Source organism: Coccinella septempunctata, chromosome 1, assembly GCF_907165205.1.
Source record: "Coccinella septempunctata chromosome 1, icCocSept1.1, whole genome shotgun sequence".
Classification (NCBI taxonomy): domain Eukaryota; kingdom Metazoa; phylum Arthropoda; class Insecta; order Coleoptera; family Coccinellidae; genus Coccinella; species Coccinella septempunctata.
The window spans coordinates 38,023,979-38,038,327 of NC_058189.1; the positions used below are offsets into that span (position 1 = coordinate 38,023,979).

The window sequence follows — 14,349 nt, forward strand, 5'->3', positions numbered from 1 at the left end:
TTGGTGACTATCCATGCCCGGAGTGTGGTAGGATCTGTAGGTCACGGTTGGGTCTGTCACAGGACGGCACACAGTCGCAATTAGACCTTAGAAATTATAAGTCTGTTCTTTTTTTATGTCTTTTTGTAGATTTATTCCCGGTAACGGGATACAGCAATGAATGAATGAATGGTTACAATATATTAATGAATTACCCTTCTCGTCAATACAATTCGTTAACAGAAATTATCTTAAAGAATGTCTAATTAACCTCAGAGTTAAACGATTCTTTGAATATCATGTACAGGGTGGGCAAATTTCGATGTTTTAGCACTACAGTTTTTAAACCAGAGGAGATACACAAAATCTGATACCCCATTCTCGTTCTCTTTTTCTGAGAAACTTACAATAGTAGAAGTAATTTTTGGCCACTTTCTTTTGTTTTCGAGCTATAAGCAAAAATTGGAAAAATAGCGATTTCGAAATAAATTTGTATCTCCGCTAATACTGATGATAGAGCTCTGAAATTGAAACATTATACAGGCACTTTTTTACGTAGAATCCAGTGGCGTGCTCGCCTTTTTAGCAGGATTTTTAATTACGAAGCTATGACCCAAAGTTATGTTTTTTTAAATGGGAACACTAGTTTTCTGTGCAATTTTTTGAAAGCTTACGTTTTGCTGATTTCAAAAATATATAATATCATATGGTTTGTATCAATATAAATAATAGAAAATGGTCAAAAACCTTATTTCTCAATATTTCTATGGTTTCAACTTTTGATGAGCACAGAAACATATAGCATCGTATGATTACCACTGTCTCCTTCTATGAGTCCTTTCATTATTATGAAAATTTATGAAATATATCTTGATTAAAATTTTGTGAAGATTGGTAAAAAGCATAGAAAGAATGACATTGCCTGAAGGAGACTGCTTTTGTTATAGGAAACTCTATTTTTCTGTGCTCGTCAATAGTTGAAACCATAGAAATATTGAGAAAAAAGGTTTTTGACCATTTTCTATTATTTATATTGATACAAACCATATGATATTATATATTTTTGAAATCAGCAAAACGTAAGCTTTCAAAAAATTGCACAGAAAACTAGTGTTCCCATTTAAAAAAACATAAGTCATAGCATACAAATTTATTTCGAAATCGCTATTTTTCCAATTTTTGCTTATAGCTCGAAAACAAAAGGAAGTGGCCAAAAATGACTACTACTATTGTAAGTTTCTCAGAAAAAGAGAACGAGAATGGGGTATCAGATTTTGTCTATCTCCTCTGGTTTAAAAGCTGTAGTGCTAAAACATCGAAATTTGCCCACCCTGTACATACAGCAGTAACAGAAATGGTTATTTTACTGAGCGAATTAAACGCAACCAAAAGTTGCCGACTCGTTCGCCAGCCCGAACCAAGACTTTCATTTATCGGAAAATGCGTACCTACGGAATTCAGGCCGTAAAATTACAGGATTTTATAGGTCGAAAGAAAGCAAAATGGCAGGATTCGCTTCTCCTTCTCAGGAGCTTGCACACCACCAGTCAGACTACTTCCGGTGCCGTACGACTAGGACAGGACGGGGTTAGCTGTAATTTTTTTCGTTTTTGGGGCTTGCGCCCCACCAGTCATATTACTTCTGGTGCCGTGAGAACTCTGACAGGATGGAGTTGGTTCTCATTTCCTTTTCGTCTTCCCAAGGGCTTGCGCACTACCAGTCAAACTACTTTATGTGGGATAGCAACTCGGTTAAAACGAGTAATCGCACGTGAGGTTCAAATTTAACAGTACGGGGGGCGTTTTACCTCCAAACTCGGAATGGTTTGTAGACTTTCTAACATATGAAAATACACTCACAATCACTTTTGAAAAGCTATCGGCAATAACTCAAAACGCTAAGGCAGCTCAACATCCGGTGGGCTCTCAAATAAAAATAATTAGCATAATTCTGTTTTATATCCCATCTGAGAGAAAGAAAATTTCTTCCAATTTCTTGGCTGTCTAATCGGCACTGAGGAAGAAAAACGCTGTTATCCCCAAGTTCTTGATGTTTTTTCAGGATGTTTTCAGAAATGAAAAAGGGATAAAACGGATTGAAATGTTTTCCAACAATTTCTGAACTTTGAACACAAATTAAAACTTTATAATAAAAAAAAGAGAAAAACTGCAAACTTTACACAAAAATCAGATTTCATTACATACATTCAACAGTATAAAAGCATGAGTTCTATTTTATTTAGAAAATTTATTTTTGAAATTTCATAAAAACGTAATACAAACATTAAAACATGAAGAATAAAAAAACATACTATTATATAAAACCAACAACTATATCACTTTAAAACGCTATGGTTAATACTGGTTACTAATGCTTTCACTATTTCCCGACCAATAGCAGCACCCATAGGTGGAGGTACAGCATTTCCTATTTGGCGATGTTTATCTAGAATATTGCCATAAAATTTAAACTTATCGGGAAACCCTTGTGACCTGGCACATTCCCTGACACTCACTACCCTGTTTTGTGTAGGATGTAAAACTGAAAAAATAAAGTAGGTTATAGTGTCTGAATAATATAATTTCTGCCTTATCACTAAACATTGTATGCCAAAAGTTGTAACGTGGCACAACCTCCATAACCACTTATGGAATAAAATTCTTTGGGTCCTTATTATGGAGGGTCTCTCTACCCTCCATAGTCCTTATGTGCTTTTTGAGCATAAATTCAAACAAACAGGGCGATTCGCACAAGTGGAACACTCTGTATATTTTTATATTTTTATATTTTTAAAGCTCCTTTTTAGCCTGATTTCAACAAACTATCAATGTATCGCCTATTATGTATAATACTATAGAAATTCGGAATATTTAAACTGAATTTTTAAATGACATTACTAGGATAAATGGGAATAAATTTGGATATAGGTTCAGAACCCCAAAATAAGATGAAAGATTTTCATGGAGATATGTCTGGAAACGCTTCATTGAAGGGTTACGTTACTCAAAAAATGAAAACTTATGGTTATGGATTTATAAAATTTTTTCAAAGTAGGACCAAGATGAGCAAACCAAATTTTGCAGGTATTTTTCGAATAGAGATGCACCTGAAACTGATTTTCTCACTCATCATCCTAGGTAAGAAGGGTGAAATCGACAACACTTTCTACCATAACTTTCCACAGGCTTCGAATATCGTCATTAAGAATTATTCTCGAAAGGACAATTTAATTTGAAAACTTTATTATTTCCCGAGTTTTTATCGTACAAATGATACAAAGTCCCGAATTATTGTATCAACTCGGGAAATAATAAAGTTCCTACCTTTTGTCATTTCGACTATCAGTTTGACCACCAGCATATGGCATTAACGATTTAGTTCGTTGTGTACAAATTACGCAGAAAATTTCTGAAACGAGGAATATTCCGGAGGGTTATTCAAAAACAGATCAAAGGATCTTATTAATTCTTTTACGGACACAGTAAAAAGGCAATGAAGTTTCCTCAAAAAATCGTCATTTCAATACATATTTTTTGATGAGACTTAAGGAAAAGTGATGGTTAAAAGGGTTGCCCATTTCACCCCTCTGTGGCTATACGGAATTGGTGAAAAATTTAGTTCTGGGTAGGATCTCTATTTGATAAATACCACTGCAAAACTTCATTTGTTTTCCTCTGTCCCTCTGAAAAATCTGAATGGATCCATAATCAAGTCGTCATCTTTGAAGAAACGTACCTAACGTTTCCGCGCATGACTCCATAGGAACTTTTGGTCTTATTTCGAGGAACTGAACCTATAACCGAATTAATTCCCAATAATCCTGGGACACCCTGTATATCTACCCAATTAAACTTGTGTAAGTCACAGCAGGAAATCTCCCGATTGGTTCAACCGATTTTCTCCATACTTCGACCGTTAGAAAAGGGACTCTCTAAGGAAGACTCGGCTTTATACTACATCAAAAGTGAAGTACAGTGGAATAGATTAGAGGAAAACATAGAAGAGTAGAGCAGAGCAGAGTATAGAAGAGTGGAGTAGAGTAAAGAAGTGGGCACAAATAACGTGAAGTTGAGTGAAGTAAAGTGGAATGAGTTGAGTTGAGTTAAAAAAATCATCCCGAAGTTGGGTGGAACAGTTAGTAATCAATAAATAATAAATCATTATGTAGAATAAACTGAAAACTATACATTCTTCGATTCTTCCACCTAACTCTATATAATTCCGTCGACAAATGAAAACAAAATTACTATGAGCACAAAAACAAAAATTTTCTTGTTGTTACTTGAACGACACTTTTGCATTACTATCAGAAGGTTCGGCAGTCAAACAGAGGCCCCAGACAACATACAACAAAGAAACATGTGGTAGAATATCATCAAGTTCACATACACAATCTTACTGGATTTATTTCAAAAAATAGATCTTCAAATTCAACTAACCTCTGTTCAAGCATGCTCTGGCATCGAAAGTCAGAATCCACAGTTCTAAAACTACTATACAATTATAGGGCGGTACTTACCTCTTCCCTGTTTCCCCATTGGCTCAGGATTTGTAATTGTGGTGCTGAAAAATCCTTCCCATTCCAGCCTTCCATACAGACCACTCCAATGGTTATGTCTATCGGCTGTATGCGGCAAGCACCAAGGAATTAGAGTGTTAACCTGTCTATCGGATGGATCACACGATTTGCCTTCGGCACATTGGCAAACACCACGTGGAGGGTCGTCCTCACTCTGTTTTTTAGATCTGTTGTACATACATTGAAAGAATTGTATTCAAATTATATCGGAAAAATCATGCATCCAATGCACTCTAATGTTTCATGAGGATGATTAGCAAAACAAAAATTTTTATGATAATCTTAAGATGTTCATTGTTACTGCCACTCATAATTATTTATTTGTTTTAGGCGTGATCCTTTTCATTATTATGTTTTTCTTCTAATTTTGAATTGCTTGACTGTGGAATCAAAATGCTTCAACCCCTTTGCATATTTTCTTATTCCGTAACAACACACAGGGTGTTTAAACAAAAAGGTGATCCAGTTGCTAGGATAGGAAGGCAGAACACGGCTGATTTAGTTTTTTCTGTGGAAAAATTTCGAAAGAGCATCCGTCTTAAAAAAAAAGTTCGTCGAAAATACTGGCAACATTTCAATGAAATTTTGCATTAATATGTTTTGGAAGCTGACAAATCGGATCAATTTGTTTTTATTCCTCATGGAGTGCCCTAACTACACCACCATGTGGGATGAATTTTCTCCTCATCCATGTATTAATTTATTTTTATACAAGTCATAAAGGTGGAGTCATATCTAGAGGTTTCAATTAGTTGAGAGACTTCAGTTTAATCAACCTTGTACCAATCAACATACCCTTTTCGACCACCTTTGTTCATCATTATTAGAATAGAAAAAATCAGGTTTTTAACTTTTTCTATATACGTTGATATTTGTGTATCCTGTACACTTTAAATTTCAAATCAATAAAACACAAAAACTCTGTTTGACACGATCATAATATGTGTACTACTAGCCACCACATTACTCACCATATGTGGTCAGTAATGAATATTTTTTAAGGATAAAAATATTTGTAAAAAAATATTTCATTTTTTCAGATTGATTTTTTTGTAAATCTTTTCATTTTTAAGGTTTCATATCAAGGTGAGTTAATTCACCTTCTATTCTTCGTAACTAATTTGAAATGTATAAAAACTCCACAATGCTATAAGGACGATATACATATGTCCTTAAACATTGACTGAAAGTTCATCGTGGAAAATAGTAAAAACTGACATCTTCACAATTGAAGATTTGCTCAAAGGATGCAAATTATGAAAACTTCACTAAGCTTTCCCCATCGTCACGAGATATTTGAAGATATTTTCAACAGATTAAGATATATTTTTTATGGAAACACCAAAATATTTTTCGTTTCTCGATGTGAACAAACAAAAGTGTATCAACTTTTTATTTACAAAAATCGACATCAGGGAAAGTATTGCTTGTTCGGAATTCCCAATAGCATAGTTTAGTTTTTTTTTAAGCGAAAAAATTATTTGAAATTCGAAATACCTACAAAGTGATGTATTTACCCTGAACACTTCACATGAGGTTTTATGAGTCCGGCTCTGTTATATTGAAATAATTGATATATCTCCGACTCGATCTCAGCATGTGTCAATAACTTCCGAAGTTTCAATAAATCCCTTCGATAAGCCAGAAATTAATTTTTTATTGTCAATCCGCACCCTCCTACTCTACCTTTGATAAGCGTATGTACAGTTACTGGTGGGACCTGTATAAAAACTTAGGTAGAAATCCTACCGTATCAGTCTGACATCTAATCAATAATCATACGAAAATTGATAAATCTTACCTGTATGTATATTTTAATAGCTGCGTGAAAGTGCCGTTGTTCAACCTCACCACCATATTGGGAAGGTCCCTCCAATCTGCTCCGGGATACGTTGGAATTTGTGCTATACGTGCCTCCACCAACGGGGACATCTCTTTGCAGATGTGATCGAAAACGACTTGACTGGAGTCGGTACCACGCATCAGCCTTTGAAAATGCGTTAGGGGTTCTGAGTCGTACTGAATTTCTAGCTGACTGAAGCCGTTCCTTATTTCGGGTAGATCAGACAAGGAGTCGCGAACGGTTATGGTGCGATATGGTGCCGATTCGATCCAACGTATGCCTGGAAAACATGTAAAATAAATGTTATGGAAGGTCATTCAAGTGTCAAACAATTACAAGAGATCGTTGTTACTTAACTTACTTACTTAAAATATTTGCGTTTACTTTTCGTAAACGTGCGTGCTGAATACATAATATAAATTTCCGATCATTTTTTAAAAACTCAAAGAAAATAAAATGCTAAGCGACCAAAGCTGAAATCATATTGTTGGACCTATCCTACGATGGCTCGATTCGCTTCGTATACTTTGCGCTTGAGATTATGTTTGTTTCTCTGTCCTTTTCTATTCAGAGTCATCTGTGTTGTTGTTTGTTGATAGAACTTTTTTTCGTTTTTTTAGCGCGTAAAGGGTAAGTGCTATGATCGTTTCCTCTAGAGTTAATTTTTTACAGAGCAAAATACCAAGAAATCACGAGAGAGAGAATAAGTCGCTTCTTGTCGAAAACGAAGATAGGCTGTTTTTGAAAAACATGCCAAGACCTTAAAATGAGTAATTCGGCGCAGAAGGGATATAATACATATAGAAAATATTAAACTTCAAACAGATTATACGATTTTCACAAAATGAGTTTTTGAACCACAACACGTATTTCGCAATCGCAATAGCATCTTCAGGTGGATGAAGATAAAGTTTGAAAACTCATTTTGTCAAAATAGTATAATCTGTTTCAAGTTCAATTATAGATTTTCATCAAGTATCGGCCACATCAATTCAATATTAGAAAATATTAAAAAATAAATCTGCCGACCCATGATAAATATTCACAGGCCGCCACTGTGGGTTTGGTAAACACTGTATGTGATTGTTTATTTATAATTATTGAGACTGATTTGATTAACACACATTAACACATTCTTTAATTCAATTCAATTGGCGAGCCTCTATTGTCGACCACCAAACAGACATGGATTGTCAGCAATTTATGTGAAAAAGGCACCACCTACCGTATAAGACACGATTTGATCAAAATGTCAGTTGAGGAAATAGTTGAGATATCTTCCATCGACATGAAGCTGGGAAAGAATCTTATTACTGTGATATCTATTTACACAACACCTGGAAATACCAAGGCTTCTTTAGAGAGATTTGAAGAGGTCCTGAATATTGTTTGTTGAGACAAGAGCATGGTTATTATTGGAGGAGACTTCAACATAGATTTGTTAAACCCAGAAAATCAAGATGCATTATCCTTTTATGACTTGATGAGCTCTTATGGAGTACATCCAACCATAATGGAACCTACAAGAACAACACCTACTACTAAAAAATGTATAGATAATATATTAACTAATGAACAACAGTATGTATCTGAAAATGTACAAACAAAAATTTCGGACCATGAAACAGCACAAATATTAACAATACCTATACAAAAAATATCTACAAAATATCAATATAAAAGAATGATGTCCAAGGAAAGAACTGATAACTTAGCAAAACGACTGGAATATGTAAACTGGAATGGTCTACATAAAATACCGAAACACGATATTAACAAGCAGTGGAATACCTTCTTGGGACTGTTTATGAATGAATTTCAGAATGCATGTCCGCTGAAGAGAATGCCTGTTATTAAGCCAAAGCATATTAGACCAGAGAACGAATATATAAAAAACTGCAAGATGAAACTTGACATCCTACATCTATACAAAACAAAGAACTCTGCTTTCAATGAGGCCTATAAAGAAGTAAAGAAAGAATATGACAACCTTCTAAGAAATGAAAAACGGAAATTATTCAAGAAGAAAATTGTAGAGTCAGACAACAAAACTAAAAGTTTGTGGAACATAGTCAGAACTATCAAAGGCCAAGGTACAAGAACTTCCCCTATTTTAGAAAATCCTAAGGAGATGGCAGAGCGATTTAATTCTTATTTTTCAACATCGGCTAAAAACATAATAAAACAAAAAATTTCAAAAGTTTCTTCCAATATTCCACCAAATCCTAATACATTTCGATTCGAAAAAGTAAATGAGAAGGAAATTCTAAGTATGATAGATCTGTTGAAAAATAAAAGCAGCTCTGGAATAGATGGTGTGTCAGTGAACGTGATCAAAAGATGTAAAGAACAACTTGCCCGTCCCTTGACTGATCAATAACTCGCTGGAACTAGGTGAATTTCCTAAACATTTAAAATAAGCACTTGTGAAACCATTGTTCAAGAAGGGTCGTGAAGATAAACTAGAAAATTACAGGCCAATAAGTCTACTTCCATCTTTCTCAAAAATATTTGAACTCGTGGTGAGCAAACAACTAATGGCTTTCCTTATTGATCAGGATATTCTGTCCTCCTCACAACATGGATTCATAAAAGGAAAATCTACCCAGACTGCAATATACGAGTTCATTAGGAAAACCCTGGGGGCCCTGGAGGGTTTGGAAATTGTGATGGCTGTCTTTCTTGATCTTTCGAAGGCTTTAGATACTCTCAACCACGAACACATACTGCAAAAGATGAATTCCTACGGAATAAGAGATATCCCACTTAAATGGTTCAGATCATATCTCTCTTCTCGAACCCAACAAGTCTTAATCACCAAGGAAGAAACCAAAGCCGTCTCAGATCCACTTCCAGTTGATTTGGGTGTACCACAAGGAAGCATTTTGGGTCCACTTATTTTCATTGTCTTCATTAATGATCTATTTGCTGAGACAGCCTCAATCACCGATTGCTCATTGATAAATTATGCTGATGACACCAATATTTTATTGAAAGCAAAAACTCTTGGTGCTCTAAAATGCCTGATTGAATCTACCATCACAAAAGTAAATGAGTGGTTTCTTAAAAATCAGTTATGTTTGAACACTCAGAAGACAAGTGTTGTAATGTTTAACACCAACCACGCAAATGTTGAAATTCCTCAGTGCATTGAGACAGTTGATTATAAGCTCCCCCTGGAAAGAAATTGTAACTTTTTGGGCTTGACCATAGATGGAAGTCTCAACTAGCGTGATAATGTCACCAACTTATGTGGAAAACTCAGTTCTATATGTTACTCCTTGGGTGTCCTGAGTAGATACCTTGACTCAACATCTATGAAGACAATCTATCAAGCGGTATTCGAATCAAAGATGAGATACGGTATCATTTTCTATGGGGCCTCTTCGGGAATGGAGGAGATCCTGAAACTCCAAAAGAGAGCTATTCGCATCATATACAGACTAGAATTCAGAGAATCATGTAGAGGAAAATTCCTTGAAAACAATTTACTAACAGCATTCGCCATTTACATTCAGGAATGTCTGTTATTTGTCTATAAGAATAGAGACTACTTCGAAGGGAAAACCATTACCAAATACAACATAGGCTTACTTTAACTGAGAGGAATGCTGAGTACTGTTGCACAAAATTTTTCAATAAACTGCCACCCCAAATAAGAGCAGAGACGACATTGAACAGTTTCAAGAGGCAGATTTTCCAGCTGCTACTGAAAATGGAGCCATATTCACTGATAGAGTTTTTTTTTAATTTTAAATGAGTTTCCAAATTTTGACCCTGTTTCATTTCGAGTTACTTGTAAAGTTTCTCTATTTGAAATAAAGACTTTTCTATTCTATTATATTCTATAATCTAGGTATTCGAAGAAATAATAGGCGTTTGGCTAATTTTTGGAATTACTGAAACTTCTAAGAAAAATTTTCATTTCCGAACGTGTATCTCGAAAACCAGAAACTGCGGTGGGAAAATTCGAAAAATATAACCGAAATACATTTTCCTTAATCATAGTACCGGATCCTCCAAGAAAAAGTTCCTGACTAAAATTCTTACCATTATCAAATTTATTGTCGTCAACGACAAATGATAAATGACAACCTCTCTTATTGAAAACGTGAGTTGGTTCCGGGTACTTTGGAAGAACATATCCAGGTGCTGCCGCCATTATTATAAGTCTTCTTCTGGTCTGAGGTACCCCGTAATGTCCCGCTTGAAGGACTCCGAACGCAACTTGATAACCCATGGCTAGCAAGCACCTTAGCGTCAATTTCAAGACTACACTCCTCTTGAAGGAGACGAAATTTCGTACATTTTCCAATATGAAATATTTCGGTCTGAAAAATAAATCGTTAATTTTCACATTTCACTACTCAACCGAGATTACTAACCTGTAATAGTCACAATAACTGAGATAAGACACAATGAGGGAATTTTTGAATAAGGAGTATTGTCCAGCATTGAATCTATTCATTCCGGAGAAACCTTGGCATGGAGGTCCTCCGACTAGCATTTCAACCTCGCCCTTTTGGGGAAGGCCAATTTTTTTAGCCGTCTCCTTGTCATTCATAACCATTTGAAGCAAATCGTTACAATCTTCGGTGAAAACCTTACATTTTGGGTTATTCAGCCTAAAAGCTTCAGCTGCTGCAGCTTCTTTTTCCACCTGTATTGGGGTATTATTGAATTTGATCATTGTTGTTCATCTTATTCAATACGGTTCTCAAGGTGTTTTAAAAAATGTATGAAATGGTCAGCCCAGCATTTTTCGAAAAATTGAGTTTTACTTGCTGAAATATATTTTGTGCTATACATGTATTGAAATTTTTGAGAAAGTCCCTCCAATTTCCCGGGAAATTAAGAATAAAATTAGGCCAGCACTTCCACTTCCAAACTATAACAGATAGAAATTCCGTTTATTGACAAAAAAGTTCTGCCTTTTTGAATCCTCAAACATGATGAAGGCGTCATGTTGGAGATTTGAAAGGTCAAATCTTAATATCGTCTTTTGTTCTAAATTTATAATGAAAAATCGGAAACATTATGATATTGGAAAATTGCTTATGTCTTCTTTATTTTACGAACGATTACCATGAAATTTTGAAATCCTTTGATATTATCGTCATTTGGTAAAAATATACCATTTTTATGTAATCGGCCTCCCATGATGATTTCCCATGAACAATTATATTTGTATTCAAACTAAGATTTAGTTTGTTCGAATTCGAATTAAGAAGGGAAATTGTGAAGATATTTTTGAAAATATATGCACTCATACACATGCCATGAATTGTATTTTCGAATTCGTCTACGTATCCATTTAAAACGAAAAAAAAAACACAATATCTCAAGAATTGAAAAGGTTTAATTTATCATTCAACAATGCCTGTGTAATATGATACGTTCAAAATAATCAATATACGAATTCGAACAAACTAAGTCGAATGTTGGATACAAATATTATTATACATTTTTCGATGAGAAAATTCAATATAACTGCCATAAGAAGAAAAAGTTGGAAGGCGTATCTGGGAGGCTAATTTCGATAAAAATGGTACCTATAATTTCATTAAATGACTATAACATTGAGGATTTCGAAATTTCAAGGGATTCATCCGTAAAAGAAAGATATAACCGTATATAAAATATACAGGCTGTATTTAAAAGTGAGGCTTTTTTTAACAGAAGGTAGAACTGGTCAAAATAAAGCGTTTCACCAAAACGCACGTCCCGTGGTTCTCATTTTGTGAAAATCGTATAAACTCACCTTTACACCCTCCTGAAGATGCTATTGTGATAGCGAGACACGTGTCGTGGTTGAAAAACTCATTTTGTGAAAATCATATAATGTGTTACAAGTGCAATTATGGATTATCGTCAAGTATTGGCCACATCAATTCAATATTAACATTTTGTTTAGTTTTTCCGATACCGAAGTTACTTTGCACAGTCCCGTACTTGAAATTGAATGAAATTCTGGCGAAATTCTAAGGGTTGTCGCTCTACCATTTTGAATATTTTATATAGACTATTCACTATATTTTGTAAAATGACTTATTTTGATTGACCTTCTGTCAAAAAAAAGCCTCAAGTTTACTGTATGAGCAATTTTAGAATATCATATATTTCCGATTTATAAATCTAGAACAGAGGAAGATTTGAGGGACGTCATGTTGGGAAACTTGCAAAGGCAGAACCTTTTACTATTTTCTATCTGATATAGTTTGGAAGATAGTGCGATGAGCATCGAATTTGTTACTTTTCATTTTATGGAGAATTTTCCGAATTTTTGTTAAACGGCCATAATTTTTTTTCATTGGAAAAAACGAAAATGCCAGGCTTACTTCTTTTAAAATTTCGCAATCCGACAAATTTTCTTGCAGAAATTAGAGGGAAAAATTCGAAAAGCATAACTCAGTACAGTGCAGGGCTGGTCAATTTTGTGGAATATCTTGAGAACCGTATTGGAAAAATTTCAACGACACGGTGCAGCTGAACCTAGAACAATTCAGCACAAAAATTTTATTTTGGAAATCGAATACTGCTGAGCCAGATTCACACCTTATCAATTCTTCAAATTCAATCCAGCTCAGTCAGAATCACTGACACAAGGTGGGTCCGTAAAAAAAAGACAAATACTTACAGCCCACTTCGTTTCACAAATTCCAGATTGATGAAGGCCTTCAGAAAGCCCACCACACCCTGCAAAGATGTCCATTGCTTTTAAGGGAACTGTAACTTTCGGCCAATCCGGCGGTAATACGATAGGCTCCACTTCCGATTTTCCTTTTGCCACTGGAAATTTTTCGTTAGCGAAAAAAATTCAAAGCATATTAAATGTGACTAAACTGACTTTTTCCTTTCCCTTTTCCTTGTAAACCCAGCTTAACAGCTATGCTTGGTACGTCACCAATTTTTTGAGAGTTCACGTCATAGGATTCCTCGAAATAAAAACGATATGGTCCTTCCGAAATCCATTGTCTACTGTCTAATAAATTTTCACCATAAAAGATGTAACATTTACCCATGACGTTGTCGAATGATGTCTCGATTACTAAAAATAACAGAATTGTACAATAGTATCCGGCATAATGTGAGAGTAGAATACTGTACTTTATCCACCAATATGAAAAGGTTATTACTAAAATATCTCACCTCATAATCAATGATCTATATTCATTTCTTGAATATGATTTGTAATTCATTTCGATATTGCCCTATAGCAGCTATATATCTTTATCTTCAGAGTCTCATCTGTCTGCGATTCTTGCCATAAAGTTAGATACACCGGTGAATAATGGCTCATAAATGACAGGTGATTGATGAATGTTTGATAGACAATCAGTGAATAATGCTTCATTGATCAAAATTGCTCAAGGAAACGCGTAGTTTAAAATCACCCTGTGCATCGATGGTGGATAAAAAATATTTTATGTGCACTTACTTTTTTCCGTCCAGTAGACGTAGTTCAAGTCTTTTTCATATATCAAATTAACGGAACACTTGACATGCTGAGGTCTGTAAAATATCCTAACTCTGAGTTTTGTATCTTCTTTTTCCATATGTTTTATTTCCTCAATTCTAGCAATAATGAAGGTTTCTGGTGTGTCCACGTTAGAACCTTTTACATTTTCTGCTACTTTTCTATAATATTCTGGGTAAAGATCACTATCTACCTTGATTCCTCCCTGTGAAAATATGAATATGCAATTATTTCTCAATAGGAAACGAGATATGGGGGAAAAAGGCGAAATAAAAAATATTTTGTTTTGAAGAATAGTATAGACAAAGTTTTAGTAGAGCTTAAAGATGACGTTTTATTATTATACTTTTCAACAATTCATCTATTTCTTCTTGATTCATGGTCACTGTAACCGTGAGAGCCAAAAAAAAAAGATGGATAATGGCCAAAACCGCATCCCTCTTCCATCTTCTTTTGTTTTTGTGTTTTGT

General features: G+C 34.7%; 1 protein-coding gene across 2 annotated transcripts in view; it reads right to left on the reverse strand.

Annotated features, from left to right (window-relative positions):
- Positions 1–2,207: 2,207 nt before the first annotated feature.
- LOC123316410 (DNA (cytosine-5)-methyltransferase 1-like) overlaps positions 2,208–14,349 on the reverse strand; it is a 41,047-nt gene continuing 28,905 nt past the window's right edge. The window contains exons 10-17 of one of the 2 annotated variants that reach the window (XM_044902475.1): positions 13,841–14,084; positions 13,250–13,450; positions 13,040–13,191; positions 10,788–11,062; positions 10,453–10,733; positions 6,361–6,682; positions 4,500–4,726; positions 2,208–2,521 (exon numbers count right to left, since the gene is read on the reverse strand). In XM_044902475.1, coding sequence (XP_044758410.1) covers positions 2,316–2,521; positions 4,500–4,726; positions 6,361–6,682; positions 10,453–10,733; positions 10,788–11,062; positions 13,040–13,191; positions 13,250–13,450; positions 13,841–14,084 — 1,908 coding nt within the window. In that variant the 3' untranslated portion in view covers positions 2,208–2,315. Of the gene's footprint in view, positions 2,522–4,499; positions 4,727–6,360; positions 6,683–10,452; positions 10,734–10,787; positions 11,063–13,039; positions 13,192–13,249; positions 13,451–13,840; positions 14,085–14,349 lie in introns of those variants that run through there. The other variant, XM_044902484.1, reaches the window with a different exon arrangement.